The sequence below is a fragment of the Solanum stenotomum genome, chromosome 11 (genome assembly GCF_019186545.1).
Source record: "Solanum stenotomum isolate F172 chromosome 11, ASM1918654v1, whole genome shotgun sequence".
In the NCBI taxonomy this organism is placed as follows: Eukaryota; Viridiplantae; Streptophyta; class Magnoliopsida; order Solanales; family Solanaceae; genus Solanum; species Solanum stenotomum.
In genome coordinates, this window is record NC_064292.1 from 16,984,703 (window position 1) to 17,000,955 (window position 16,253).

General features: G+C 35.4%; 1 protein-coding gene across 1 annotated transcript in view; it reads left to right on the forward strand.

Annotated features, from left to right (window-relative positions):
• LOC125845522 (probable sphingolipid transporter spinster homolog 2) overlaps positions 1-14,353 on the forward strand; it is a 293,275-nt gene extending 278,922 nt beyond the window's left edge. Inside the window, exons 10-15 of the mRNA XM_049525042.1 lie at positions 2,391-2,467; positions 2,728-2,841; positions 10,258-10,377; positions 10,849-10,977; positions 13,957-14,035; positions 14,112-14,353. Of these exons, the coding sequence (XP_049380999.1) occupies positions 2,391-2,467; positions 2,728-2,841; positions 10,258-10,377; positions 10,849-10,977; positions 13,957-14,035; positions 14,112-14,224 (632 nt within the window). The 3' untranslated portion in view covers positions 14,225-14,353. The remainder of the gene's footprint in view (positions 1-2,390; positions 2,468-2,727; positions 2,842-10,257; positions 10,378-10,848; positions 10,978-13,956; positions 14,036-14,111) is intronic.
• Positions 14,354-16,253: the final 1,900 nt, after the last annotated feature.

The window sequence follows — 16,253 nt, forward strand, 5'->3', positions numbered from 1 at the left end:
TGTTAATCCTCACCTACGGTCAGACCTACGAACCGTGGATCGATTGACGGTCCGTGCTGGTCAACCGTCAATCGGGACTGAAGCTGGGTTTTTGGGGCATCGATCCACGGACACGAACTACAGTCCGTGACTTGACCTACGGACCGTAAGTCCGGCCGTGGGTCAACACTTAGCCAAATTTTCTGACTAAGTTCTGGGGAAGTTTTCTGTCACGAACCACGGACTTGCAGGACGGACCGTGAGTCCATCTACGGTCTGTGGATGGTGTCCGTAAGTGCCACCTGTAACACCAGAAATCTGAAATCTCTATTTTCGGATACGGGGTGTTACAAGTAGGAGATTTAAAAAATTGTGGTTGAAAATGAGTGGGAACCCCTTTATAGTCAACAAAGGGTAGTATGAACAAGTATTTTTTGTGTGAATATTAAAAATATTGTGGTTGAAAATGAGAGGAAACCTCTCTACTTATAGTCAACAAAGGGTAGTATGAACAAGTATTTTTTGTGTTTTATCTGAAAAGTCATTACCTTTCCGAGAAGTCACAACCCTTTCGAAAAGTCACAACTTGTTGAAAAAGTCAAAGCTCTTGGGAAAAGTCACAACTCTTTGGAAAAGTCACGACTCATCGAAAAATCACAACCCTTTGAAAAAAGTCACAACTTATCAGAAAAGTCAGTACTCATCGAAAAAGTCACAACCTAAGTTAGGGATATTATGGTAATTTGACATTCAAGTTAGGAGTTCATGCTTTTAAGGTAATATAGATATATATATAATACTAATTACTAATACTAATAGTGGGAAGCTCCATAGTTGAAAGTTGAATTACGAAAATATCCCTAATCATATTAAAAATAACCACTTTGTCCTAATAACTTAATTAACACTATTCCTCTAATAACTTTTACATGTTAGAAACTAAAATGTTTATCTTCTGTCAATTGGATAATTAAAAGGGGGGGGGGGGGTACTAGTTCTATCTGCTACAATTATTGTAGACTTTTAGTGTCCAAACCTTTTAAAATTACCAGTTACAGTATCAAACTTTTCATATTACAACATTTATATATTTGATCTTTTAAACTTCAACCAGTTAAATATTCTAACCCTTTTCATAGTTTTTGCACTTTATAAAGTTACCACACTGTCAGATTTCTTTATCATTTTATTCTTACTCCTCTTCTATTAGACTACACAAAAAGCTATTACTATTGCCCTTTTATTTGTTGAGTTTTGCCCAGTATAAGGTAATACTCCCTCCGTCCCATTTTATATGAGATACTTTGACTCGGTACGGAGTTTAAGAAAGAAAGGAAGACTTTTAAAACTTGTGATCCAAAATGAATGATAGAAATTTGTGTGGCTGTAAATCATTTCATTAAGGGTAAAATAGATATTTTATAGTTAGATTGTTACTTTATATAGAAATGTGTCAGTCTTTTTGGGACTGAATAAAAAGGAAAGTGAGTCATATAAATTGGAACAGAGGGAGTATTGTTTTTTCCCTTTGAACAAGTTTAGTTTCAGCTTACTGCTTGAATATGGCTTGTGTTTACGAAATAATGTGTACAAATAATATATTTTAATTTAGTTATTTCACACTTTATTCTTTTAGTTTGCTCCAAAAATATCACTTTGGGAGTAATTACTGAACCAAATTCATAAGTATGTATATATTTCATGAGTCTGATTTTATATCCAACTTTATTGGTTTCGTTTTGTGTCATTTTGGATGCTTTGTGGCCTCTCACTTCTAATATAGTATAGATATTTATTTTTTAAACATTATTAGTATCATACCTGAATTTTCTATCTTCGTAAAGAAAGAAAATAACTCCCAAGCATGTATCTCATTTTGTTACATGACAGATGAATAATATTGCATTACAAATATATGTTGTATTTGAATCTACTTTTTAACTCAATTGCTGTTCAACTTTGTAGGTTCAGAATTTCAATTGCTTATTATACACACATTTAAATAGAGTATTATATACTCCATTTTAGGAAGTCTATATTTATTCGCATGAGACACACGTGCGTTACACGTGTCCAGAAACTAGTGTACCAAAATGCTCTTTAATCTTGTGGCCTTAAACATGCCACGTGGAAGGTTGAAGTTAAAGTGTTGTCACAAAAGGAAAGGGGTCAATTCTTTTTAAAACAGACTAAAAAGGAAACTAGGCCATTCTTTTTTAAACAGAGGGAGTAATATTTATGTGACTTTATAAAGTTTGCACTCATTGACATGATTGTACACACGCATTGCGTGCTCATAGATTAGTTTTTCCTATATTTGTTGTGATCTCATATATGCACTGAACCAGCTAGCATATTTCAATTACTAAGTGCTAGATTCTGATTATTCTATTTGAATGGTTCTTTTGCAGGATACATAGCATATAATTTTGTAATAGGTGCATATTCGTATTGGGGACCAAAGGCTGGTTATTACATATACCACATGGTAAGCATTCGAGTCATCACTTCAGAAGTATTCTCAAAAGACACATATGTAAATCTGTTGATATCATCTTTCTTTCTGTGAGTGTGTCTTTCTTGGGAATTACTATTTGTAAGTTTAATGAGTTCAGTTGGTGAAATGCCCACCCTGTTACATTGTTTTTGTTGCATGAACTAGGTATCAGTCTTGAATTTTAAACAAATGAAAACCAAAAAGCATATGTCAGTGGTAGGCAACTGATCTGCAATTGGTTCCTTTTGCAGAACAATGCAGATCTGATGTTTGGAGGTATTACTATCATATGTGGAATATTTGGAACCTTAGCAGGAGGTTTTATTCTGGATCGAATGACTAACACGATATCCAATGCCTTTAAGGTAGATTCCTAGCATTCCAAAGGTTTTCTTTTAATATCTAAATCTCACAAAACTGCTTTCAGATCTAAATATTTGGGAACGTGATCACTCTAGTTGTATTTCCATTTACTCAACTGATCAGCCTTCTCTTGTGTAGTGTTCCTGATATGATGCAGGATACACTCAAGCGGATATAGTAAATAACAAATTGATTAATGCAAATGACTGGAGAGAATTTTTTTTTAGGAATTGAAGAATAAAAAGAAGCTTAGAACCTTATTGAATGTCCATGTTAACAATTGATATATGAAAATAAATATCACCCCAAATAACGACAATAAACAAAGCTGTAAATATTTTAAGAAAAAAAGAATTACTGTCATGAATTAAGCTTGAGAGTAATTGCCAAGTACAATCCAAACAAAGAGATTCTACCCTCACAATGTGTGTCTCGAATCTCAAAATATGTCACAAACTATCAACCAAGCTGATGAAAAATAAGTCAGGAGGTCCTTTTTTATTTTGACAAGAGTCCAGAGGTCCTTTTAAAGGACCAAAAATCAAACAGAAATATCCACCAGTGCATTGCTATAGGGTTTAGTCTTCTGCACTGCAAGACTTCTGATAGAACGACCATAGCTTTGTGTAGGAGAGTCAAAATGATGAACCATTTAAACCTATGGAAACTAGATTTCGATATCTAAAATATTGGTTTAGTTTGCATGTTTTTGATTGAGAAATATTCTCTAATGAAGTGAAGTCATGTGCTACTCAATCTCAAATGTTGCTCCAACTTTCCAACTCTATTTTTTTACCTCTAAATAGCTCCCTAGGTCCGTAAGTTACCAGTTTTTTAAAAAATAGCTCCATAGCCCCATTTTGGCCCTCCATGAACCATATACATATGGCATATAAACTCAAGTCATTAAAAATATTTTTTTCTTATGCTATCCGGGCCTTCCAGGATCATAGCAGTTCCTTTTGATATTCTCTGCATGCAGTTGCATCCTTCTTGTGTTTTGACCTTTCCTGAAATGCGAAAGTGGTGTCTTAAGGCCTAGTGAAAGGTAGTACCTCACTTATTGAAAGAGGAGCTTGAGTAATTCTTTCTTCAAGTGTGTCTGGTCTATTACCCATCTTGTGGAAAAGAAACTTTGAGAAAAGATAAATGAAAGAGAAAGGTTAGTCATGTCATAATCCAAAAACTGGAGGGTCATGACAGACATCTCCGAGCATTCTACCCACCAAGCTATCTCTGACTTTACTTATGCTTAACTCAATCAAGGCAAACAGTGGGACTTTAGGCAGTTCTGTTCCTGCAAATGGACTCCTGGTGGCCCTACTATCACGCAGCAGTTATGACAAAACATTATTAGTATCAAAACGTGCATTTAGGGGTAAAGTTGCCACTTACTCAAGTTCGAAACTTAGGGGTTAATGCTATGTCTCTAGTATGTCACCATGTGGCAATCCACACAATTAACTGTTCCAAGGTGCCAATTACATCCAAATAAATCAGCTCTAAACGAGAGTCTTTGGACAAAGGTCAAGGTGGTCCAAATCCCGTCATACTGATCAACCCATTTCCATTTGATTTATAAATTACCCATAGCCTAATAAGATCAGAGTCCTATTACTAGGGCTCATCAAAATATCCAAACTATTCAATCCTCAAAAATTCTATGTTTGAAATTTTGGCAAATCTCATGAGTTCCTATCTTTTCTTAATTTTCTTGAATTGTGGATGGTTGGTAAGAATTTCTCAGCATATGAAGCAATGATAACAGTAAGATACATGCTAAGTGCAAGAAAATAGAGAGGAGAGAACTGGGGGGTGAGTTGGGTGCTATGAGAAGTCTGTCTGAAGGTCCTTGGGTAGTAGGGGGGGACTTCAATGTTATTAGATACCCAGCAGAAAGATCCAATTGCTCTAGGATTAATGGTGCTATGACTGAATTTTCTGAATGCATTGAGGAATTGGAATTAGTAGACCCTCCTACACTTGGAGAAGAGGGGAAGGGCACCAAACAGCTTCCAGAATTGATAGATTTCTCTATAGCTCACAATGGGAAGAGCAGTTCACTTTTATCAAGCAATCCACAATACCAAAGTTGGGATCTGACCACAACCCAATTCTACTGACATGTGGGAATCTGAATTTTAAGAAGTCCTACTTTAAATTCGAAAATTGGTGGATGAGAGTAGAAGGATTCAAGGAAGAGGTGAAATTATGGTGGCAATCTTTTGTAATAATTGGAACCCCAGGTTTTGTTTTGGCAGAAAAGCTGAAACTTTTGAAAGGAAAGATGAAGGAATGGAGTAAGAATAATAGAAAAATTGTAAAGCCCAAAAGGAGGAGATTATGGAGGAGCTGGCCAAATGGGAAGCTGTACAGGAACAAAGAGTGCTCACAGAGGAGGAGATCCAACAAAAAACAAAGTTGGCTAGCACTTATGAGCAAGTAGCTAAGAATGAAGAAATAAGATGGAGTTAAAGATCAAGAATCCAGTGGCTAAAGCAGGGGGATAAAAATACTAAGTTTTTTCACAGAGTAGCGACTTCTCAGAAGAGGTATAATTCCATTCAGTCTCTACTGGTGGATGGATGCAATACTAATGATCCCTCTGTCATTAAAGAGACCATCAAAAGCTTCTACCAAAATTTGTACACAGAACCAGAGGAGTGGAGGCCTGAGCTACAATTACAAGGGATCACAACCATTAGTGTGGAGGAGCAGATAGAACTAGAGGGTCCTTTTGAGGAGGAAGAGATCTTAGGCTGCTTAAAGCTTTGTGCTATGGAGAAAGCACCTGGACCTGATGGTTTCCCCATGTCCTTTTACTTGTCTTTCTGGGAGATCCTAAAAGAGAATATTATAAAGGCTATAAAAGAATTCCAGGCTAGACAGATTACTGAGAAGAGCTTTAATGCTACTTTTGTAGCACTCATCCCCAAGAAAGCCGGTGCTGCTGAACTTAAAGACTTCAGACCAATAAGTCTGATTACTGGAGTTTACAAGGTGATAGCAAAACTACTGGCAGAAAGGCTGAAAAGAGTGATTGATAAGCTTGTCAACAAAAACCAAATGGCATTCATTAAAGGAAGACAAATAATGGATGCAGCTCTCATTGCAAGTGAGTGTGTGGACTCCAGATTGAAAGGAAACACTCCAGGGGTAATGTGCAAGCTGGACATTGAAAAAGCATACGATCATGTAAATTGGGGTTTCCTACTAAACACCTTGAGACAAATGGGTTTTGGAGAAAGATGGGTGGCATGGATAAAATTTTGCATAAGCACTGTGAGATTCTCCATTCTTGTAAATGGAGAACCGGTGGGTTTTTTCTCTTCAGGAAGGGGAATCAGACAAGGTGATCCTCTTTCACCCTTTTTATTTATCCTGGTAATGGAGGGATTTGATAGCTTGATAAGGATTGCTACTCAAAACAGGTGGATCAGAGGTTTCCAGATTAGTGGAAACAATGGTGATATTAAAGAGATTTGCCATCTACTTTATGCAGATGACACCGTGATTTTCTGTGAGCCACGGGAGGAGCAATTTAGATTCATCAAACTAATTTTGTTGTTTTTTGAAGCTTGTACAAGTCTGAAAGTTAACTGGGGAAGGAGCAGTTTATATCCTATTAAGGATGTGACAAACATCCAAAGTCTAGCTGACATTTTGGGCTGCGGAGTGGGGAAATTGCCCACAACTTATTTGGGTATGCCTTTAGGTAATACACACAAAGACTTGAAGATATGGGACAACATAGTCGAGAAGACTGAAAAGAGACTAGCCAGATGGAAGGCTCAATACATTTCTTTTGGTGGCAAACACATTCTTATCAACTCTGTTCTAGACTCTCTCCCAACATATGTTATGTCTCTTTTCACTATACCGGCAAAAGTGGTTAAGAAATTGGACAAACTTAGGAGAGATTTCCTTTGGCATGGTTGCAAAGAGAACAAGGGATACAATTTGGTCAAGTGGGCGACAGTTTTGCATAGAAAAGATAAAGATGGCTTGGGCATCAGTGATTTGAGGAAGCATAACAACAGTCTTTTGATGAAATGGTTGTGGAGATACACTGAGGAGAGGCAAGCTTTGTGGAAAGATTTGATTAAATGTAAATATGGGGAGGATGGTTTCTGGTGTAGTAACATAAGCACGGATGCTTATGGAGCGGGGGTTTGGAGAGCTATTAGAAACTTATGGCCCAAGTTAGAAGCAAATTTACATATCAAGGTGGGGGATGGAAGGAGAACTAGATTCTGGTGGGATGTATGGATCAAACAAACCCCCCTAAAAGACCTGTTTCCTGATCTATTTATTTTGTGCACCAATTCTGAGGCAATGATCAGTGATTGCTGGACAGTACAAGGTTGGAATCTCTATTTCAGTAGACTTCTAAATGATTGGGAAATAGAGAGAGTAGCCAAATTGTTGGAGGAAGTGGGGGATTTTGCAGGCACCAATACTGACAATGATGTTGTTAGATGGTCACACAGTAAGGATGGGATCTTCACAGTTGGCAGGGCATATAAAAAGGAGTGCAACTCGCAAAGAAGCAGATACCAAAGTTCATGGAAAAATATCTGGAGGACTGCAGCACCAACAAAAGTTAAATGCTTTACTTGGTTGGTCATTAGAAAGGCATGCTTGACACATGAAGTCTTGAGGAAGAAAAGAAAGATCATACTTCCGTGGTGCTCTTTATGTGGAAAGACGGGAGAAACTAATAGTCACCTATTCTTACATTGTACTTTCACAGCACAAATATGGTCCATGTTTCTCAACTATTTAGAAGTGAAATGGACTATGCCCAAACATACAGCTGATTTACTTAGTTGTTGGATCAGGAGAGGAGGTAGCAAGAGAGAAGACCTGGTGGAATTTGATTCCACATTGCATTTGGTGGACAGTGTGGAAGGAGAGGAATAGTAGGAATTTTGAAGATATATCCAATTCCATTCACAAGGTTAAATGGAATTGCATTGTATCTCTATATTTTTGGTGTAAAGAGATAGGATCAGAGGATTTAGATCAACTTTTAGAACTCTTAGGATCCTTGTAAGTATTATGCTTTTTGTTCTTTTCTGATTTTTTAAAGGTCCCCAGCATATCCTTAATGCTGAAGAATACAATGTTTACCAATTCTCAAAAAGATATCTTATAGTATGAAACAATTTGAATTAGAGTAATAAGTTGATCACTAACTCAAAGCTAGTGAAATAGAAATAGAGAATTTAACTAAAAGGGTCATGGAGATGCTGCTNAAACAAACCCCCCTAAAAGACCTGTTTCCTGATCTATTTATTTTGTGCACCAATTATGAGGCAATGATCAGTGATTGTTGGACAGTACAAGGTTGGAATCTCTATTTCAGTAGACTTCGAAATGATTGGGAAATAGAGAGAGTAGCCAAATTGTTGGAGGAAGTGGGGGATTTTGCAGGCACCAATACTGACAATGATGTTGTTAGATGGTCACACGGTAAGGATGGGATCTTCACAGTTGGCAGGGCATATAAAAAGGAGTGCAACTTGCAAAGTAGCAGATACTAGAGTTCATGGAAAAATATCTGGAGGACTGCAGCACCAACAAAAGTTAAATGCTTTACTTGGTTGGTCATTAGAAAGGCATGCTTGACACATGAAGTCTTGAGGAAGAAAAGAAAGATCATACTTCCGTGGTGCTCTTTATGTGGAAAGACGGGAGAAACTAATAGTCACCTATTATTACATTGTACTTTCACAGCACAAATATGGTCCATGTTTCTCAACTATTTAGAAGTGAAATGGACTATGCCCGAACATACAGCTGATTTACTTAGTTGTTGGATCAGGAGAGGAGGTAGCAAGAGAGAAGACCTGGTGGAATTTGATTCCACATTGCATTTTGTGGACAATGTGGAAGGAGAGGAATAATAGGAATTTTGAAGATATATCCAATTCCATTCAAGGTTAAATGGAATTGCATTGTATCTCTATATTTTTGGTGTAAAGAGATAGGATCAGAGGATTTAGATCAACTTTTAGAACTCTTAGGATCCTTGTAAGTATTATGCTTTTTGTTCTTTTCTGATTTTTTAAAGGTCCCCAGCATATCCTTAATGCTGAAGAATACAATGTTTACCAATTCTCAAAAAGATATCTTATAGTATGAAACAATTTGAATTAGAGTAATAAGTTGATCACTAACTCAAAGCTAGTGAAATAGAAATAGAGAATTTAACTAAAAGGGTCATGGAGATGCTGCTCGGAAAGGTTTCTTCTGGAACTTGATGTGAATAAGTTAAGGACTCCTTTATATAGAATTGGGAAGGGGACGGCGTGAAACTGTGTCCAACAAGGTGATTAATTTGTTAGTACTCCTAGAAGGAGTCTTAAATGCTAATTCTTATTGTATTAAGTATGTGATACTCTTTTTGAAAAGGTAAGTAAGCATTATATTATAAAACAAAGCAACTTGGCACTAAGAAAGTGCAAAAGCAGTACACTATCTTGAATCCCTCATAACAAACAAAAACAAAAAGGGAGGATTCCACTGTACAAAAATCTATTCTTGCAAAGTATCTATAAAATCTAGCATGCTGTGTTCATCCTGAAGATTACACCAAAAAGCCAACAACCACAAACATTTGTATTTGAGCTTTTGTACGTTATCTGTTTTCCCCTCAAAACATTTTATCATTTCTTTCCTTCCGTTCAACCCAACACACACAAGCAGGTACTGTATTCCAAATCTTCTTCAATAGTTTACTAATTCCTTTGAGTGGCCAGCCGTGCAATGTCCAGCTTGAAGAATAAACCTATTTTTCCCTGTCTTCTTCTGCTGTCGAAATACTCGTTAGCCATGAAACCGCATCTGTAATTTGCCTCTTTTTAATAAATGCCATTGGAGATTTTGCAACGATAGCATTCATTACCTTCTTTAATCTTTCTGCTAGTAGTTTAGAAATGATTTTGTAGAAACTCCCCACCAGACTTATTGGTCTGAAATCCTTTATTTCCTCTGCCCAGCTTTCTTAGGCATTAATGCAGTGAAAGATGCATTAAAATTTCTTTCAATATTTCCACTCTGATACAAAAAGCTCACCATAGCCATAATATTTTCCTTTACTGCAGTCCAGTAGTGCTTGTAAGATATCTTATTGAAACCATCAGGTCCTGGAGCCTTTTCCCCTTCATCACATAAACCTTATTATCCAATGCTTGTTCAGTCAGAAACCCCAAATTTATGGCGTTTCTCACTAGGATGGAAAATATTGACTATTTGGGCTTATACAACTCTCCCTTGTTTCAATTAAGCAGATTCTCTGTTATCAAAGGATGAATGGCAAAGTTCAGTTGTCATGTTAATCTCACATATTCTCCTGTGGTGTATTGATGTTATACCAATTCCTGCCACTAATGATGTCAGTGTACTCTGTGCAGCTTCTTTCAGTGGCAACATTTTTTGGAGCAATATTTTGCTTTGCTGCCTTTTGTTTTAAGAGCTTGTATGCCTTCATCGCTCTATTTGCAATAGGAGAATTGTTAGTATTTGCAACACAGGTAATTTATTTGATCATGTTATTTGTGTTCTCTACTCTTTTTTTGAAACTGATTTCTGTTCTCTACCCCTTTTTAAAAAAAACTGATTTGTGTTCTCTATTTTATATCGTAGTGCTTTTAATAACAAATTCAATTTTGCTTATTTCTCAGCAGCATGCTTTCTTGCAAGGAGATTCCTTCCCCTTCCTCTTTTCCTTTGATTCTTGTGATGTTGACTAGTGTTAGTAGATGTTGCATCTGAGATCAGAAGTCTAATTTGTTGTGAGGCAAAAATAACGATCCAGAACTATTAGAATTGTTTTGCTATGATTGGTATTGCCACTGAAGTTTTTCCTTGCTCTTGACTGGCTTTGACATTGTTACCTGTCATATCCCAATTACTTTGACATGATGGCTTAGTTGTATTTATCTAACATTCGATGACTATTAGCCAGTTCCTTACTTCTTTAACATTGTACACTACGAATGCAGGCCCCTGTAAATTATGTCTGTCTGCATTGCGTCAAACCAAGTATGAGACCATTGTCTATGGCTATGTCCACTGTTTCGATTCACATATTTGGTGATGTGCCTTCCTCTCCTCTTGTGGGGATTCTCCAGGTTTGTTTTCTTTTGAAGTAAATATATAAGAGCTTATGTTGATGCATTTTTTTTTCTAATTAAGACTGTTAAATATGGAAAAAGTTGATATTCTGTAATTATAGAAAGATTCCCAAATTCCTGTAATTAGGGTTGCGTATTGGTCTGTTCGATTTTGAAGTTTATTGGTTCGACCTATCGGTTATTGGTTTGTAGACAAGTTAAACCATTAAGATATTGGCTTATCGGTTATCGGTTTGTCGACAAGTTAAACCATTAAGATATTGGCTGATCGGTTATCGGTTTATTGGTTATGGATCGTTATCAGTTTAACCGTTAAAATTTGACACAAAAATAATAATAAAAAATTATTTGGAAACAAAGTGACAAACCAAATGAACCATGCACATGAGTTGATGAATTGCATTTTGCTCAAAAGCAAACACTGGCACATTGTAGAATAACTGAGTGTTTGAGACAGCAAGAAATAAAAGTATGAAATTAAACCCTAATGTTACACCTTGTTTGGATGGTTGTTACCCGTTGTATTGTATTGTTAGTTTAAATACAATATTTGTTTTGATTGTTACTTAAATTCGTATTGTATCATTTAAATTCATCGTTAGGTAATGACGGAAAAACCATTTATGTAACGACTGATTTGGTGTGATCGCGTCATTACCTTAATATTTTCTTGTCATTTTGTCTTATTTATTATTTAATAATTATATTTTATCTTTTACCCTGCCTTTTCATTGGAGCTCTACCCCGTATCATACTTTTCTTGTAGGTTTACCATTCAAACTATGGATGTGTGACATTATGTAATGACGGAGAACGATAAAATCTATCCAAACACTGTATTCATTAAAACAATACAGTACAATACAATATAGCACAATACAATACAATAGGATACATTATGAAACAATACATAACAACCATCCAAACAAATAAGTCAAGAACTTTATATACCGAATGGTGTAAATATAATTTATTAATTTATTATAGGGTTATTGGTTAACCCGTTAAGAAAAAACCTCAAACCGTTAAGAACTGATAACGATAATAAAAAAAAAATTAAAACCATTACCAAAACTGCTAAATCAATAACCCATTACCAATTACCCAATAAGTTTTTTCGGTTCGGTGAACCTTCTGATCATCAGACTCTCTCTCCACCTTCTCTTCTCTTTTACTCCTCTCTCCTCCTCCCACCCACGAGAGAAATGGAGCACACCATCTATTTTGCAATTGGATTCAATTCTTTTGACACTCCTTGGTCAGTAGACTCATACGAATGGACTGAAAGAAGTAGAAATGCCATCACTAGAACATCTTTCACCAAGAAGACAATGGAATGGATTGTCCAGATTCTCTCTGAAGCTTCTAAGACAGAAGGAAAATGTAGTCAAAAGGTGGAAGAAGAAAAAAAACATTGTCAGAAACCTTTTGTGCTAGGAAATTCAACAAATACGGCAGATACATTAGTCTCATTATTGTAAGGGGCAGGAGGAAGTCGGTCATCATCATCCCTGAACTGACTTTCAACTCTGTCTGGGCCTTCATTGCGGAGAAAATGAGGACATTCACTGCCAACCAAAAGAGGGAGACTGGCAGAGATAACCACAGATTAATAGACAACAAACTTCCTTTTGCTGAAGCAGTCAGATTTCAGAAACAGTAAATGGTGTAACAGGGAAGAAAATAATTCAGATAACCTGCATGCCCAGTAATCTGCGTGCACACATTAGACTAATGACTCGTGAGGGAGGATCCATTCTACATGTAAAACTGGAACGTGCTTCCACACATCCTTAACTTAATGTACCATGAATATGTTCACATGATCGTAACTGATTACCGGGCATGAATCCGTATGCCCATATATTCAACACGACATACATATAAGCAACGTGCATGCTAAACTAGTAGAACCTTGTAAGTCGAACACACATAAACTTAATGTTGTTCTAGCACGTACATTATACTAGCTTATACAATATGCACATTCAACAGATATAACATGTTATGCATAATGAAGTTACAATAATTTAATGGTGAGTTCTTTGCTTAGCAGTTTGATCGCATTTTTACTTGGTAGCTGAACTTGAAATAAAATTGGTCTTTCTGGACACGTTTGCTGGTTTAGCAGTTGTATGCTTTTATTTCCAGGACGTGGGAAGTGATAAGGCTTCTAGTTGGGATGTGGGAAGTTCTCACCTATTCTCTGTATCAAGACAGATTTTCCAGACTTAACTTCCAGCAAACAACATAACGCTTTCTTATACGCAGCTATGTATACTTCCAAAAGAAAAGAAAATGCCATGATGCTGATATTTGGCTGCTAAGTTTCTTTTCAATGGAGAAAATTGATTGACCAACTCTACCTCTTAAATATCCTATGCCAAAAAAGGCTACTACTTTTAGAGAATACAAGCTAAGGAGCCTAAAACCAGAAAACATACATCTTTTATTTGCTAGTTTTGAAGTTCTTGCTTTAAGATAGATGCTAAATATTTGTTTTATCCCAAAATTCAAATATTTGATACATGAAAATAGCAACTATTTTAGAAGTTGTTCCAATAATTAGATGCGTTCCCTGTATCCCAACAGGATGATCCTTTTCCCTTCCTATTAAAGCAATGAAATGATAAAACAGGGTTGACTACGTGTTAATTAGTTTTGATAAGGGGTTCACATATGAAACAAGGTCCCCCATTCCCTTTAGTAAATGATAATAATGTCAGGACATAATTAAATCAGTAAATTTTGATATTTATGTACTGACAGTATTATTGATTAAGAAATCAATTACAAGTAACTATATACATAGACAATGTGGATTGGCGACATAGAAAAGATGACGAGTGTGTGTTGGTTGAACCATAAATTATTTCTCTGTCGGAGAACTTGAACACTAAATTATTTAGTTGATCATGGTTATCATACAGTTGATTCAATGGTACAATCCTCGAGGTTAACATTTTCTTTTCACAGGATCACATTAATAATTGGAGAGTTACTGCTCTAATCCTCACATCCGTTCTGTTTCTGGCGTCTGGAATATGGGTTATAGGTAAAGTTTTCCAACAGAATTTATATCCATCCAAATGTGATTGAAGATTAAATGTTACATTTATTTGTACATGCAGGGATCTTTCTTCATAGTGTTGATCGATTTAATGAAGAAAATGAGCTTCAAGTTAGTGTTACTGACAGATCAAACACAATTCCACTACTTGGGGAGACAACTCAAAGTCTTTGATAAATCTTTGATTTTCTCTTTTATCATTTTCTTTTGGGACTTGCAAAATTGCTATGTAATTTCTTTGATACTTATCTATCTTGTATTTAGATTCTGTTTATGCATCAAGGGAAGCTTCTTGTCTCTCTCTAGTGCAGTTAAACCAAACATGGTGGCGAAAAGGACCACAATTTGGCTCAAATCTTTTCTACTTTGTCGAAGAAAAAAAAATAGGGTAAATTACATAAATCTCATAGTTTTAATATGAAATTAAAATCTATCCCTAATAAGTTTTTAATTACATTAATCCCTTAAAAATTAAAAAAATCGGATACAATAATTGAAGCTCGGATACATCAAAGAAATAAGGGATTTTGGAGATTTTTAAAAGTAATAGGAGATAATGAAAATAAGTGAAACAAAAGGTGTATTTCTGTAATATGTCCAAAATAATATTAATATTTTCGAATCTAGGAAAATCTCACAACTACAAGCGTATTAGACGAATTGCATTTATTAGCAATCTTAGTTATTACAATTGCCACCAAAAGCAAATTCATATGATATATATACCAAAAATTATCTCCGGTGAAATCAATCAATCCAATTTAAAACAGTAACCCAAGTATACTGCAACATCCCTAAAATTATATTAATAGAATGGAAATCATACAAAGGGGGTGCTTTATTATTATTAGTTTTTTAATTATTCTTTTTTAGTATAATTTTTAGGAATCCCATAATGTAAGGAGCAAACTATATCCTATCCCTATCATTTTCTAATTTATAAAAATCCCTTCAAATTTGAGCTATCTGGATACACCCCTTTCGTCTGGATACACAACAGACAGTTGATACATTAGAAAATTGTTTCGTGAGATTAAAAAGAAAATTAAACGTAAAATTAAATATCAAACACACAAATCACGCCAATCAAGTTTATGCAATTTCTTCCAAATCATAACAACTAGGGGTGAGCATAAACACCGAAAAATCGAACCGAACCGAATTATTTCAGTTTCGGTATTTCGGTTTTCGGTATTCGATATACGTTTTTGTATTTTTCGGTATTTCGATTCGGTTTTCGGTATGTAATTTTTGTGTTATTCGGTATTTCGGTTTACCAAAATATATTATATTATAATATATATTAATATTATATTAATTATTAATATTAAATATAATTTAAAATAAAAAATAAAAGTAGGTCAAATCAAAAGTTACTTTTGTTACTTTTCCTGTTTTCCACTTTACAATTCCCAAAGACCCAAAAGTGACCATCCCTCTTCCCACGTTTCCATGTCCACAGACTACAACAACAGCAACTGAGTTCCAGCGACCAACAGTAGCATACAACAACTGCCAGTCGATCAGCAGGCAGCCGCAACACCGCAGCCGACCTTTCCAGTTTCCACACAGTCAGGCGCCAGCCGTGATGCGACCATTGACCACTTTCCACTTCCGCCAACCACCATAGGTATTGTATTTCTTCATCCATTTTAAGTTAACAAGTTTCAAAATGAATATTTCTTCTTTCATTTATTTTTCTTTTTTGTTTTTTCTTTTGTTACTAGTTAGTGTGTGAATTTATTGTGAAATAATTTTTTCGAAATAACATAAACCGAACCGAAATAATATAAACTGAACCGAAATAAAAAAATATCGAACCGAACCAAATTATTTCGGTTGGATATTCGGTACACATTATACAAGAATCGAAAACCAAAAAAACCAAAAAAAAAATGATGCCGAACCAAAATACCGAATGCCCAGCCCTAATAACAACTTCAATTTCAATTTTTTCTTCTCTTAGATCTCTCCCAAATTGTAACAAATTGAAAAAAAAAGTATCAGAAAAAGATTAACAACAAAAAATCAACCAGTTGCTTTATCAATGTTGTGTCATATACATAACTATGAATATGATACAAACTGATATTGTTATAAAAATATTAGTGTGTATGTATCTACAATAATATTTGATAATTTCTACATAAACATAACATTCTAGCTGAATAAGTTTGGGTGTATGTATCTGGTAGTAAAAGAT